Here is a 13,653-nt window from a genome sequence, read left to right as displayed (position 1 = left end):
GCGCGGTTGGTAGGTACCTTTGGAAACCAGGGCCGTAGCAACGCGCGTATGTACCTACGACTGCAAGATTTATTATCGGAGCACATGAAGTTTCGTTTGTTTGATGAATATCAAATGTTGTTCTACTATTTGTTGATTATTTTGTTCTATTATTTGTTAAATTGTTTGTTTGATATTTTGTTCTATTATTTGTTTGTGTTTTTTTATTTGATTTTTTATTTGTTTATTTGTTACATTGTTTGTTTGATATTTTGTTCTATTCTATTATTTGTTTTGCTTGACGAATATCATCTGATCAAATTTTCGTTCTGTTTGTCGATTATTGACAGAAGAAGAAGGAGCTTGAGGTTCTTTTCGTTTCGTGGATATTTTGAGACAGAACCTTACTATTAACGTTAGTCGTTTTGAGATAGAAAATCATCATTAACAATAATGATCATGTGCTACTTTTGCTTAAATATTTTGCCCCCTTTGTACTTCGTATTTTTATTGAAATTTTGTTGCAGAAATTTTGAACTAGCACATTTTTTAGAACATTGACATCAATCATTAACAATAACGATCATGTCGACTGAGTGATTATATGCTATTCTTTGCATAAATATTTCTCATCCCCAGTATTTCGTATTTTTATTGAAATTTTGTTAGCAGAAACCTCGGACAGCACCATTATAGTTTGGCTATTAAGCTCGGAGACTTGGCTTACGTATTCATATCATTCATATGCTCGCAATTATTTTTCTACGTAGCGTGAGCACATACAGAACGGAATAGATTAAAGAGTCACATTTTGGCGTTTCAATCGTCATTCCTTTCCACGGAAGTTGAACCGTATCAGTTCGATGGATCGATCGGTTAACCTTCGAAGAATTTTCACGGATAATCATCGCGGACAGTTGATTCCGCGAGTCGCGAAAACTTTCCTCCTGTTTCAGCGATCTGAAAATACAAACGTCGTCCCTTGATACTTGCTCCTAAATGCAAAAATTTCGCGAAATAAGTATACTCGGCATAAAAGAATTTTATTTCCCATATCTATTGACCTTAACTGTACGAAAACAGTTTCTTATACGTATCGACACGCGTATTTACTCTGATTCGATTTGAAAGACTCTGGACTGGTAATAATCATCAGTCGTTCGCTGATATTTACGTTGGAAACATTCACTACACACGGCTCTAAAATGTAAGCTCTCGAACGGAACGGAAAAACGAATGTTTGAAATATTTTGGCAGATTATCGTGTCGTGAACGTCCAAAGTTTTTAGACTGTGCAAGATTAATTAATTAAACGCAAGCGCAAAATCGCGGAAATTTTGAATAGCGACGAGTGAATCGACTTAAAATACGACTTAGAATTGTCGAGTTATACAATCGTGAATCGATTGCAAAGAATTACTAAATTATTAAATTTTGAACGGCGATAAGTCGTCGAAATTCGAAGCAAAGCGAAAATCTACCTGCATTGATTTCAAATCTACCTACATTGAGTTGGTTAAAATCTGCAAAAGAAAAAGAAAAAAAAGAACGAAAACTCGGAATTATCAGAGACTACAAGCTGGTAAAACTTTGAATCTGCGACTCTGCATTCACACACTCGATTGTAAGATAACGTAGCAGATAACGTCGAGTTGGAAAATTTCGAAAAGAAAAAAAAAAAAATTCAAGCAACCTATCTATCTAGATCCAGGCACAGTTACGCTCTTTCAGAGATTATGACGATACCAGCTCGTAAACGGGGGGGAAAGAAACTCGAAGAAACCCCTACGAAGGTGAATCACCTTCCTTTGAAACTCTGAACGAAACTTCCGGATGATAGTCGGGAGTTATCGACGAGCTGTTCAAACAAGATCAATGACACGCTCGTGCGGATCACACCGTTAGACGCGTCACCGTTGCGCAGAGATAGAAAAAAAAAAAAAAAAAAATGTCGTCCTCTTTCGAGAAGCAGCAAAAGAGGCAGACTATCGCCGGGTGCAGGAGGAGTTCGAATTTCTGCAGCACGCCGGTGATAGGCGAGGCGAAGAAGCTGAGCAGCATAAGTCTGTCCGGGATCGATTCCAACTCCTCGTCGGCGAGGGAGCAAAATCGGAGGGAGATCCTGCTGGAAAGTTTCGCGAGGAAGCAGAAGAGGAAGCGGAAGTTGCAGCCGAAGAAGGCTCCTTCGAAACCGGAAAGGAAGTCGAAGCGAGCCAAGAGGAACGACGACGAGAAAATTAATACGGATACAGATTGGGAAACCTGCGACGAGGAATCAAGGCGTCAGCCTTTAGCCCGAAAAGCGTCGACTTGCTCTGCTTCCGGATCAGGGACTGCCGACGTCCTGTTTCGGGATTTGGGATCGCCGGAGAAGGTTCGAAGGACGTCTCGTTTTGTTGAAAATCGTTTGGAATCGCCACTATTGAGGCCACGCCCGTACGAGCTCGAAAGTCCAGAGAGAGTCGATTTTGATTTGAAAGAGGACGAAGGGAGAACACTTCCTTTGAAGGATCTGCCCTCTTCTCGCATATGCTTGGATGACTCTGACTCTGACTCTGACAACAGGAGTAGACACATAAGTAATTATCCTGTACTTTTTTTCTCTTTTTATCGAATGATATAGGGTGGACCAGAAACCATGTCCCGTAATTTTAAATTTGATTAATAAAATTAATTTTTTCTTACGTTTTATTAAAAAAAAAAATATATATATATATATGTGTGTGGGAAGAAACTTTTGGCCCACTCTATATTGGAATTTAGCAACATTAAAATTGAGGAACTTTGTGGAAAAGAGAAGCTTCCTCTCAGATTTTAGTTTCAACGATTCTGAATTTTACTTCTTTGGTAACATTTAAGAAATCTAGTGTTGTTAGTATTAATACCAGATACTACATACAATATCTTTAATATTATTCGAGAATCTTTTATGTAGTAATTATTTAGAATTTGGCAATATTAAAATTGTGAAGCTTTCTGGAAAAGAGGAACTCAGCTTGATTCTAGTCGAATTGCGAGAATTTAGCATTATTTGAGGGTCTCTTATCTAATAATATATATATAATTTAACAATATTAAAATTGTGAAGCTTCCTCTCAAATTCGAGGGTTTAGTTCCAGTCGTCTTTAGATTTTATTTAAGCAAGAAATTAGATCCTCTCGAGATGTACAGCGTGTTACAATGTTTTTCAGAAGCAGAAGATGCGGTTAAGAATTATCTAGGTCTTAGGAACAAGAGAAACGACCAAAATCACGTGAGAATCGAAAAATGCAAGGAATGGTTGGTCGACGTATCGGTTCCAACAGCGTCGAGCGATTATCTTTGGAATGATTTTATTAGAAACAATCACGAAAATATCGGCAAATACCTTGCATCACCGGGTAACGCGCAGAAATCGTCATCGAAGAAGCGTAGGGGTACGAGCAGCGAAAATGAAGAAGGTATTGAAATATTAATCTCCAATTAATTTTGCCTAAATATTATATAATAATATAACTAATAAAATAATAATATAATATAATATTATATAATAATATAAATAATAAAATAATAATATAACATAATATTATATAATAATATAACTAATAAAATAATAATATAGTATAATATTATATAATAATATAACTAATAAAATAATAATATAACATAATATTATATAATAATATAACTAATAAAATAATAATATAACATAATATTATATAATAATATAACTAATAAAACAATAATATAAATAATAATATAATATTATATAATAATATAACTAATAAAATAATAATATAATATAATATTATATAATATAAATAATAAAATAATAATATAATATTATATAATAATACATACAATATAATAATAATGACATTACATTAATAAAACAACGCAGGTGAACGTTCCGTGATCCAAGGTAGCCCCGAAGGAAAGTTTAATTTCGAGCAAGCAAAGTTGCGCAAGCAAATGGGCATCGTGCGTGGATATTGGGACAAATCCTCGCAGAAATGGGTTCGATTTTACGACGTTTACGACTTCCCCGCGGCAGAGGACAAGTTTAAAAGGCGAATGACCTTGAATCAGTTCCTTCAGAAATGCAGAGATAAGAAAAGACGTTTGGAGGAAGTAGGATCCAGTTCACAAAATGTCAAGGAAAATGTCGAGGAAACTGGCAAAAATTTGAGCTCGAATACCCGGGAGATGAGGAGAGGAAAACACGTTGATTTTCAATTTGAACCAAAGAAATCTAGTGGAACGATGACGGACATATCGGACTCAGAATTGCAAAGGATAAATAGAGTTCGTCAATTTGCATCGCGACTGAACGCGAGGAGAAAGATGATGCTTGAAACTTTGAAAGATACTGAATCACATAGTGGAACATCCTCGTTGAAAAGGGTAAATGAGAATAACACGGACGATGGTAAGGATGAAACAGTAGTGAAACCGAGAAACAAACCTACGATCAAATCGGTGGAAATACTGACAAAAAGAAAATGGAAAGTCTTATAGATAGTATTTAGATACTACGTACGAAATGCGTATTTATTCATGAAGTTATTTACAATTGAAAAGCATTCAGTATCGTGGAATATTGAATGGCTTATAGTTCTCGTTACATTTTCAAAATTGTTAATATTGTGAAGATTGTAATTTTTTTTGTAAATTATATACCATTTTTTTTTGATTATACGAAAACGTGGAATTTTTGTTGCGTAAATATATTCTATGTACTTACACGTATGTAGCGCTCGATTCGAGAAGAAATATACAAACAACATTCATACTCATTTGCGTTGAAAAAACGAGTTTTTCTTCTTTTCTTTTTTTTTTTTTTTTTGTGAAACAAGTAGTTGGGATGTGCTGCATTAAAGTTAAACACATTGCGAAATGTGTGTACAAAATATAAAAATAATACCGCCAAAGAGGTTAAGACGCAATAGATGGTGCGTGCGTGCGACGCGCTCCGGAAGCTTTTCTGAATTTTGGCCGTTTAATTCCCTAGAATTACTTAATTATCTGCGCCAATGAAGATGTCGCGGGGGGAACCCCGTCGTCGTTTCGTTTTAACACATTTTCGGATCGTGTTGTAAATTATGATATAACTTGGTTATATCTCAAGTTTGTCTATCCTTTTCCCTCTTTGAAAAACGTCAAAATAAACGACGTCCGAATCGTCGGTATGAGTTTGTTTTTTGGCTTTGTACGCAGCGTGTTCCTCAAGATGCTGCAGTTGGTTTGGTTCGGCAAACGGAAACTAACAAATTCATTGAGCATATACGTGAAAACAAACACTGGCAACACGTTCCCCGTTGATTTGGACCCAAAATGGGACATAAAGAACGTGAAGGAGATAGTGGCATCTCAAATGGGGATATTACCCGAGGACATAAAAATAATATTTGCAGGGAAAGAGCTGCACAATTCGACGATAATAGAAGTGAGTTTGCACATATTTTCATAAATAACTTGTTGACAATGTATAGTTTTGAAGTACAGAACAGTTGCGAGTGTGATAACCTCACTTTATCAAAGTACACTTTGTTGTAGGAATGTGATTTGGGTCAGCAGAGTATATTGCACGCAGTTCGTACACCATCGCAGAGATTAAACAAAAGCAAGGATACCGACACCATTGACGAGTCTCTGGAAATATCTGAATCGAATGACAGCGGTGGGAAACCGATGAATGAAACTCTGACAGATCTACCTTTGGATGAGTCAGAGCCACAAGAGAATTCATCCATGGAAGGTAGAATAATTGTTGCCTTTTAAAGGATGAAAGATACAAGTGATGAAAGTGAATACTAAATAACGTGGCCAACTAGTTGTAGCTTTATGTCAATAATACAGGATTTGTCAATACGTTTACAGAGAAACACGAGACTCGAGCGCATTTCTTTGTGTATTGTTCAACGCCATGCAAAGCTGTAACAGTTGGAAAATTAAGAGTAAGATGCTCAACCTGTAACAGTGGGGCAGTTACAGTAGATAGAGATCCTCAGTGTTGGCCAGATGTATTACAACCGAGGAGAATAACAGTTCATTGTGAAAATGATTTTTGTCCAGCACCTACGCATATATCCAATGATACGGAATCCCAAGTATTGTACGCGCGTTTTTATTTCAAGTGTGGGAAACATGTTAGTTTGGGAGAGGGGGATGAAGCTGTTCCTCTGTACCTTATAAAACCAAACTTAAGAAGGATACCTTGTCTTGCCTGTACAGATGTTAGGTAAATTATTTGTTGATTTTCGCTATCAGCAAAAGCATATAATAACATTTTCAAACATAGGTCGTTTGTAGGGATATGGTCTTGGTTTTCCCATGTGAAGCTGGTCATGTAACCTGCCTTGATTGCTTTAAAGACTATTGTTCAGTTCGTTTAAGAGAACGCCAATTTCAGTTTGATGAAATTAAAGGATATTATACGCTTCCATGTCCAGCCGGATGTCCAAACTCTTTTATTCCAGAAGTACATCATTTTCATTTGCTTACACCTGAACAGGTACCTTATAATCAGTACATGAATATCAAAAAATTTTTAAATATTAATTGTATATACATGTGTGATATAGTATGAACAGTATCAAAGATTTAGTACAGAAGAATATGTTTTACGTGCTGGTGGAATTTTATGTCCAAGACCAGATTGTGGTATGGGTATTATACCAGAATCTTCAGACAACGGTAGTGAGGAATGCAGAAGAATTCAGTGTATTGGTGGTTGTGGGGTAACTATCTATAAATAAAGCATTCTGTAAGAATACAAATTTTTAAATAATTAAAATATCAATAATATACTTTTCTGTCTAGTATGTTTTTTGTAGACGATGTTTACAAGGTTTCCATTTAGGAGAATGTGAATTGCAATCTTCTGAGTCTTCCAATACAACGCACAAATCTGGATATTTAGTCGATCCACAGAGAGCTAACGATGTATGTATTACTACTCTTATATTATATGTAATATATTGTCAGATTATTATTATTAATATATTGTCAGAAATATTATTTTATGATTTTCTTGCTTAGGCGAAATGGGATGAAGCCAGTAACAAAACTATCAGAATTTCAACAAAACCCTGTCCAAAATGTAGAACACCAACTGAAAGAGATGGTATTTTAAAATACTAAAATGTAATATTAAAATATTTGATCAATTTTTTTATTTAAAAATCGTATATTACTTTCTAGGAGGATGCATGCACATGGTTTGTACCAGAGCAGGATGTGGTTATCATTGGTGCTGGGTATGTCAGACAGAATGGACAAGAAACTGCATGGGCAATCATTGGTTTGGATAATTTTGTAACTATTTATATCATAAGAATATAGTATATTATTTTGTATAAATATAAATAAAATAGAATTAAAAATACAGTCATAATTACTATCATGAATTATACTAGTCAATTGTACTGGTCAATTCAAGATAGTAGATGGAAATAAATTCTATAAGGATATATTTTGGATATATTTTGAAATAAGGAATGACATTTTAATCTTTCTTTTCAAATAGTATGTACTATTTTCTAATCATATGTGTAAATTATTAATTTATTAATTTATTTTCTTTTAGTTTGTAAAAATTTCACCATGTACGAGCGTAATTAGTCATTGTATATGTATATATGTATGTAACAATTGTAAATTTAAGTTTATATATAAATTTTTGCGAGTCGTTACGAACGAAATGTAAAAGTGCCTTCTCTTCGTTCTATTTAGAAAATATATATACATGGGCATTTGTTTGTGAATAAATCATCGTACGTATCACGATACAAACAAATCACCTTGTGACTTAATTCTTTGTATTATAGAGGAAAATATGTAGAATGATATGTACATGCGTTTACTGTATTTTATTATAACAATCACGTTATCTTTAGTACATGTGACTTAAAAGCATTTAAGACACGACTTTTAGGACGGATTCATTTTTCAGAAATTGACATTGGATCTGATTAGATAATTACAAAATACGTGACTAATTTAACAATCTGTCAGATTAATTAACATCGTTATTTTTATATTTTCACTCGCGTTTCCGCGACATTTATTTCTATTTCTACATCTATATACCTATCTCAATAATTTCAATTACTTTTATATACCTATATATACGTGTGCGTGCGTGCGTTATTTGCGTATTGCATCCAAGAGGATTCGATACGACTTTGATGATACTTGGTCATCTAATTATTAAAACGAACGTAGAAGTTATCGAGTAGCAGCTGCGTACCTTAAACGAGATTATGTGTATCACATACGGAAATCAAATTGCCGTGGTTTGCGGTGCAGGCGGTGGTGTCAGTGGGGTCCAACCGGTCGCTTGATGATCGTTACTCGGAATGTCCGAGTCTTGTCGGTGATGTCTGTCAATTACCGTTGTCAGATATCTCCTGTTCTCGTCCGGCTGCACGTCGTTCAACGTGTCCGCATTTTGTTCGGAATAACTGACATGTATGTGATGCTCCTTCGAAGGGGTGTCGTACTCGACGCTAACAGGAGACACTGTTCCAGGTTGTTGGATCGGTTGCATGTGCAACATTTGCGAATGATGCTGCTGCGAGTGACGATCGGGTGTCGTCGATTGAACCGGGGAGGCGTGATACTCGTGAACGTACTCGTCGACAGCGGCTGGGACAGCGCTGTCCGTACCGTTCGAGTGGAGAGAAGGGTGCAGGCCTGTATGAGGGACCGAGGCGTAAGATGACATCTGGTGATGTAAATGTAAGTTCAGATTCAAGTAAGACTGTTGCTGCTGCTGCTGTTGCTCCGACAATGTTGTAGGATGAATCCAGGCTGAGGTGTCGGCGCAATGGCCGTGCTCTTGGGGGACTGAGGACAAGTTTGACGGCACGTATAACGTGCATCCTGTGGCGGTGGTCGGGGACGCGGTACCAACGACTCCTCTACTGAACACCGCGTGCGAGGACGAGGTTGGCGACGGCGACGGAGACGTGGGCCACTCCTGTGTGGGTGGTAGACAAGCTGGATTTAAGTTCTGCAGGCTTTCTGGACTGCGTGGCGACCAGCCTGGCGCCGCTACGTACGCTGTGGAATGCAACAGCTGTACTGAACCATACGGATCAGCGCGTTGTTCTGTAAACGTTGTTCATTTGCAACATGATTTATATAACATTTGATAATGCGTGATAATTGATGATACCAGCAGAGCTGGTACTGAGAACTCACCATCTTGAATGTATTTGTGTCTGAAAGTGTAAGGCGTTGATCTGCAAGTAGTCCTGTGGCCAGCTGTAGAAACGGTACAAGAATTAGAGAGGTGATTATTGACCGTCACTGACGCTTGATTTTGTGCGGCCGCAATGGCCGTAGCTGTGTTATATTCGTATCCCATGGTAGGCTGTGGCAAAAACCAAGCGCCGGTGTCTGTAAATTCATAATTTCGATATCCTCTTAAATAAATATTTTATTAATCACTGATACTTTGATCGATCGTACAATCAAAATTCCAGATATACAACAGAGGGAGCTCTCGTGATCGATTAACTCACATTGCGGATAGGTCTGCGGATCGGCTGGCCTTTCTTTAGCATCGAGGAACGCCTTTGCGAAAGGATTGTATTTAATCTTCAAATTTGTAACTTCTTCGTTCTGGTAGGCCGTCACCGCTATGAATTGTGTCTCGGGATAACGGTAAGTCAATACCTGAATATCATTTCCATATTAAAATGCCTCCTCTTCAGGCACACACGGCACGAATTAAAATTACAATTTTCCTTTCCTTTTTACGTCGCCTTTTGTAAATATTTCAGAGCGCGTCACGACGAAATTACAAACCTCGGAGGAATTTAGAAGAGATATCGTACCGTTCGTTCTTCCACCGCGTCCACGCGAACCAGATGAATTCGAGGCTCGTATTTATGCAGGGAGTTTAGCATAATTTGCCCGTTCCCGTTGGATTTGTTCGTCAGCTTCACTTTGGCGAACGACACCGCCTCCTTCATCCAGTGTGATCCAAAATTTGGGCTCTCGGGGTGGACGTAAATTGGATTTGGCGGGGCGACTTCCGCTTTCCCGCCGGGGACCCATTCTCCGTTCACGTATTTCCATCTGTCAATAAAATTTCGAACAGTTTTCAAACGCTACACTCTTTCTGTATAAAGTTCTAAAACAGACAATTTTATCTAGGAGAGTGTAGAAATACTTCAAGTGGAAGAACTAATGAAACTCGGGCCAAAAAGACATGAAGTGATTAGAAAGAAAGAAAGAAAAAAAGGAACGTAGCAGAGTTTAAATCCTATCCAAGTCTCATTCCTACCTGTGTGGATCCACCTGGACGAACTCGAGAAGAACAGTGTACATGGCTTTCGGCTCCAAGCCCCTTGCAACCACTTTGACCACGGGGAACATGCGCCTGGAAAGTGAAATCGAAGATACAGATGAAGACTTAACTGTAATGGTAGGAATCCTTCACGTAGGATTTTTTATTAGCTGTCTTTCCCTTTGTCTTTACTCAAGTTTGATTCTTTACGCTACTAGCTACCACAGGGACGTTTTGTAAAGCGATAACGAAAGAAGAAGAAGAAGAAGATGTCTAAGAGAGGAGCAGGGATTTTATAAACACTAATGAAAGTAACACTGAAGGCGGCGGGCGGCAGAAGAAGCCGAGCCGCCGGGCAATAAAATTTTACGATAGAGCCACGATTCTGCGTAAAACATTCTCTCTATCTCTCTCTTTCTCTCTCTGGTTTCTGGTTGTGCCCACGAATACTGACGGCCGTGCACGAAAAACGCGGTCGACAAACTGTAATCGTTTTTAATAATACACGGAATCGTAAAAGCAGTCGGCGGAGGATACGACGTGGCGAAAATCTTTTTGATTTCTGCCGGTCAGGAAGGAACATCGGAGCCATGCTTCGCTCGATTTCTGCTCGTCTCGACATTTTTCTATTGCAGATTTCTGATAAATATAAATGCGGTATGCGGTTTATGCATGATGGAGCTCCGCCGCATTTTAAATCAACACTTTGCAAATAAATGGATTGCATGACCTGCTCGTTCTCCGGATTTGAATCCGGTTAGATTTTCACTTGTGGGGACATTTAAAATCTATTGTATACGCAACATCGATTGAAAATTGTGAAACACTACGAAATAGAATAGAGCAAGGCTATTCCGACAAATTCGAGAAACACCAGGAATGATAGAGAGAGTAACCAGATCAATGACAAGACGCGTGCAGGTTTGCCTTCAAATGCAAGATTGTCGTTTCGAGCATCTTTTTTGTAAAAGTAATTAAAACAGAAAATTCATTATATCTCATAAACGAAGACAGATATAGGACATGTATTTATATGCTTATACTTTTACTCTGTTTATACTTTTCTTTTCATTATTTTTAGGCGTACAATCAGCTCCCGAAGTGGGTCCCACAAGTTACAAAACACCCTGTACATCTCGAATTTTTCTTATAACAACATTACATCGTTACTTCATGAAAGACAAAATCTCCAATTGATCTATCGTTCTCCGTGTTTTCCGATTGATGTTAATCAAGTAGATCCTAGAATCGATTAAGAACAGAAGAAGAAAAATAAACGAGACACTCGATCGAAGGAAAAAAAAATATTTGTCATCGATCAAGTCTCTCATGTCAATTTGCAATCGATGCAAAAGAGACTACAAATACAAATGAGTCGGTTGAATCGTAGAGGAAGACTACTTCTGCGTGTTTTTTTTTCTTTTTTTTTTCTTCTCTCGAAGCAAGCGTGGAATATTCATTTGCATGAATCATCTACATCCTCGCAACGTTTTGCAACGATCTTTTTTATTTTTTTTAATTTTTTTTTTTCCATTCTACGAACAATTTTTTCTCTCTCTCCTCTTCTCCCTTGTATATGAACTATTATTTTTACCTTCTGGCTTGTTCGCACCGACGTTCTAATTAATACATTTTTACGCGCAACGGAGAGCCATCTTTGCCACTCGGACCTTTTAACCAGCGGATCCTTCCTTCGAGCTTCTTGTACGCGAAACCTAAGATATATATGTATATATATATATATATATGTAGACACCTGTTTCGAACGTGCAAATGACTCGTCCCCGTGTCTGTAAATCGTTCGTACTCGAAACTTACGTACTCGCGTCGATATTTCCAGTCACAGTTTCCTCAAACTCGGTTTCCTCAAACGAAATCGAAATTCTTAAAAATCGAACAGCGGAAAAAAAAACAACAACTCTTCTCAAGGAAACAACAATTTGTTCTCATCCTTCCAATTTCACAATTATTTCAAAGACACAAGTTCATCCAGTAGGGTCGTCCACTCACCTTCCGTTCTTCGTGACGATCATTTCGTTGGTCAGGCACTGGAACTTGGTCCACAGATCTCTGTCCTCGAGGGACAAGGAGAGAGGCAATCCCTGATTCCCGCTGACGGTCATGGTACCGAGATTCTGCCCGGAAATCACCGTCCTCTCGTTGCTCCTCTCCTCGTGATCGTCCTCGGGAGTGGCGCGACTTTGCCTCCCGACGCTGTTCCGCTCCCTTCCGCGATCCTCGTGCGCTTCTCTCTCGCGATCTCGTTCGGAACAGGAGGACCGTGTCGGAGAGCCGGGTTTAACCGGTGCTGGCTGCATCTTCCCTATTTCCCTCGACTAACTGGGAACTCTCCGTGACACGAGATAGAGAGCGAGAGCTCTCACTGTTTCTCGATTTATCCGAGAGTGAAGAGAGGAGGGCCAAGAGAATTGGTCGATGACAGAACTCGGACACTGTTTCTCCCCAAGCCGATTAAGATTCGCAGACGACAGAGAAAGAGAGACAGAGAGAGAGAGAGAGCGAATTAGGCAGACACGGCGGTGGCTTTTGATTTCCCTCCGGCGTGGAAATTTGTACGCGATTTTCCCCGATGAAGTTAACAATCGCGCGAGTATGAACGAAGAAGAAGAAGAAGAAGAAGAAGAAGAAGAGGAGGAGGAGGAGGAGAGCGGGAAAAAAGGGGACAAACAGTAAGAAAGATGGAGGATCTACTTGGAGACGAGACACTATCCCGGTCCCGCGGCCGCGTGGCCGTGCTCGTAACACTTGGGCGCGATATTTCACACTAGTCGGCGAAGAAACGGAGCCGAGGACTGACTGCTGACATATCGTCGTCTCTGTTCGACTCGGTTCCTTCGCGGCCGTTTCCTACGATGGTAGCCACGGCCCAATCGATGCGCCGTGCGGGCACACGGCTCTCCCGGCTTACCACGGGTGCTAATTGAACTCTAAATTAGGAAAGCTCCGGGGGCAGCATGGCGGCAGCCCCCGGATGCCCCCGTCGATGGCGGTATCGTCGATTGGCCACCGGGATCCATGCCCCCCGCGTGAACCATCTCACTGGCGGTTCACATTCTTTCACGAAGACAAGAGGACATTGGTCGCCGCCTTTCCAACGTTTCACCGGCCAATCCATGCACGGGACCATTTTACGATTTCACGACGGTTGGTCGATGTTCGCGGAAGCACGAGGCCTGCCAGTCCGCCCACGCGGCCGACAGTCGTCCGACAGTCGTCTCCTCTTCGCTGGTTCTCTTCATCGCCCGGTTCTCCGATCGCCACGTCGGTCCCTCTTTCTTCATCGTCGAGCAAGTTTTTGTTTGCTCGTCCCTCGCGCCGGTTCACCAACAGCCAGTTCTCTCTTTTTTCTTTTTTTTTTTTTTTTTTTTTTTTTT

General features: G+C 39.3%; 3 protein-coding genes and 1 long non-coding RNA gene across 14 annotated transcripts in view; 3 read left to right on the top strand and 1 right to left on the bottom strand.

The window, feature by feature from the left end:
- Positions 1–1,555: 1,555 nt before the first annotated feature.
- Positions 1,556–5,086, top strand: LOC122531569. Its single transcript, XM_043659612.1, has 3 exons — positions 1,556–2,558; positions 3,171–3,419; positions 3,860–5,086. The coding sequence occupies exons 1-3, from the start codon at positions 1,928–1,930 to the stop codon at positions 4,474–4,476; spliced, it is 1,497 nt and encodes a 498-aa protein (XP_043515547.1). The 5' UTR covers positions 1,556–1,927; the 3' UTR covers positions 4,477–5,086.
- On the top strand, positions 5,077–7,430 carry LOC122531567 (E3 ubiquitin-protein ligase parkin). The gene is made up of 8 exons (XM_043659611.1): positions 5,077–5,404; positions 5,515–5,716; positions 5,839–6,199; positions 6,271–6,472; positions 6,543–6,698; positions 6,781–6,903; positions 7,000–7,084; positions 7,162–7,430. The coding sequence occupies exons 1-8, from the start codon at positions 5,147–5,149 to the stop codon at positions 7,269–7,271; spliced, it is 1,497 nt and encodes a 498-aa protein (XP_043515546.1). The 5' UTR covers positions 5,077–5,146; the 3' UTR covers positions 7,272–7,430.
- An 812-nt stretch (positions 7,431–8,242) lies between these two features.
- Positions 8,243–13,653, bottom strand: part of LOC122531562 (T-box transcription factor TBX19) — a 9,407-nt gene continuing 3,996 nt past the window's right edge. For 8 of the 11 annotated variants that reach the window (XM_043659598.1, XM_043659599.1, XM_043659600.1 and 5 more), the window contains 6 exons: positions 12,269–13,653; positions 10,256–10,351; positions 9,804–10,047; positions 9,489–9,642; positions 9,166–9,363; positions 8,243–9,072 (listed from right to left, as the gene is read on the bottom strand). The exon at positions 12,269–13,653 is cut by the window's right edge. In XM_043659598.1, coding sequence (XP_043515533.1) covers positions 8,243–9,072; positions 9,166–9,363; positions 9,489–9,642; positions 9,804–10,047; positions 10,256–10,351; positions 12,269–12,576 — 1,830 coding nt within the window. In that variant the 5' untranslated portion in view covers positions 12,577–13,653. The remainder of the gene's footprint in view (positions 9,073–9,165; positions 9,364–9,488; positions 9,643–9,803; positions 10,048–10,255; positions 10,352–12,268) is intronic. The other 3 variants (XM_043659604.1, XM_043659605.1, XM_043659606.1) reach the window with 3 other exon arrangements.
- On the top strand, positions 9,169–9,891 carry LOC122531580. Its single transcript, XR_006307316.1, has 3 exons — positions 9,169–9,256; positions 9,450–9,630; positions 9,752–9,891. It is a non-coding gene; the product is annotated as an uncharacterized LOC122531580 (long non-coding RNA).

The sequence above is a fragment of the Frieseomelitta varia genome, unplaced genomic scaffold (assembly GCF_011392965.1).
Source record: "Frieseomelitta varia isolate USP_RPSP 00005682 unplaced genomic scaffold, Fvar_1.2 scaffold_405, whole genome shotgun sequence".
NCBI lineage: Eukaryota > Metazoa > Arthropoda > Insecta > Hymenoptera > Apidae > Frieseomelitta > Frieseomelitta varia.
The sequence above is the reverse complement of the archived record's forward strand: the minus strand, read 5'-3'. Positions and strand labels throughout refer to the sequence as shown.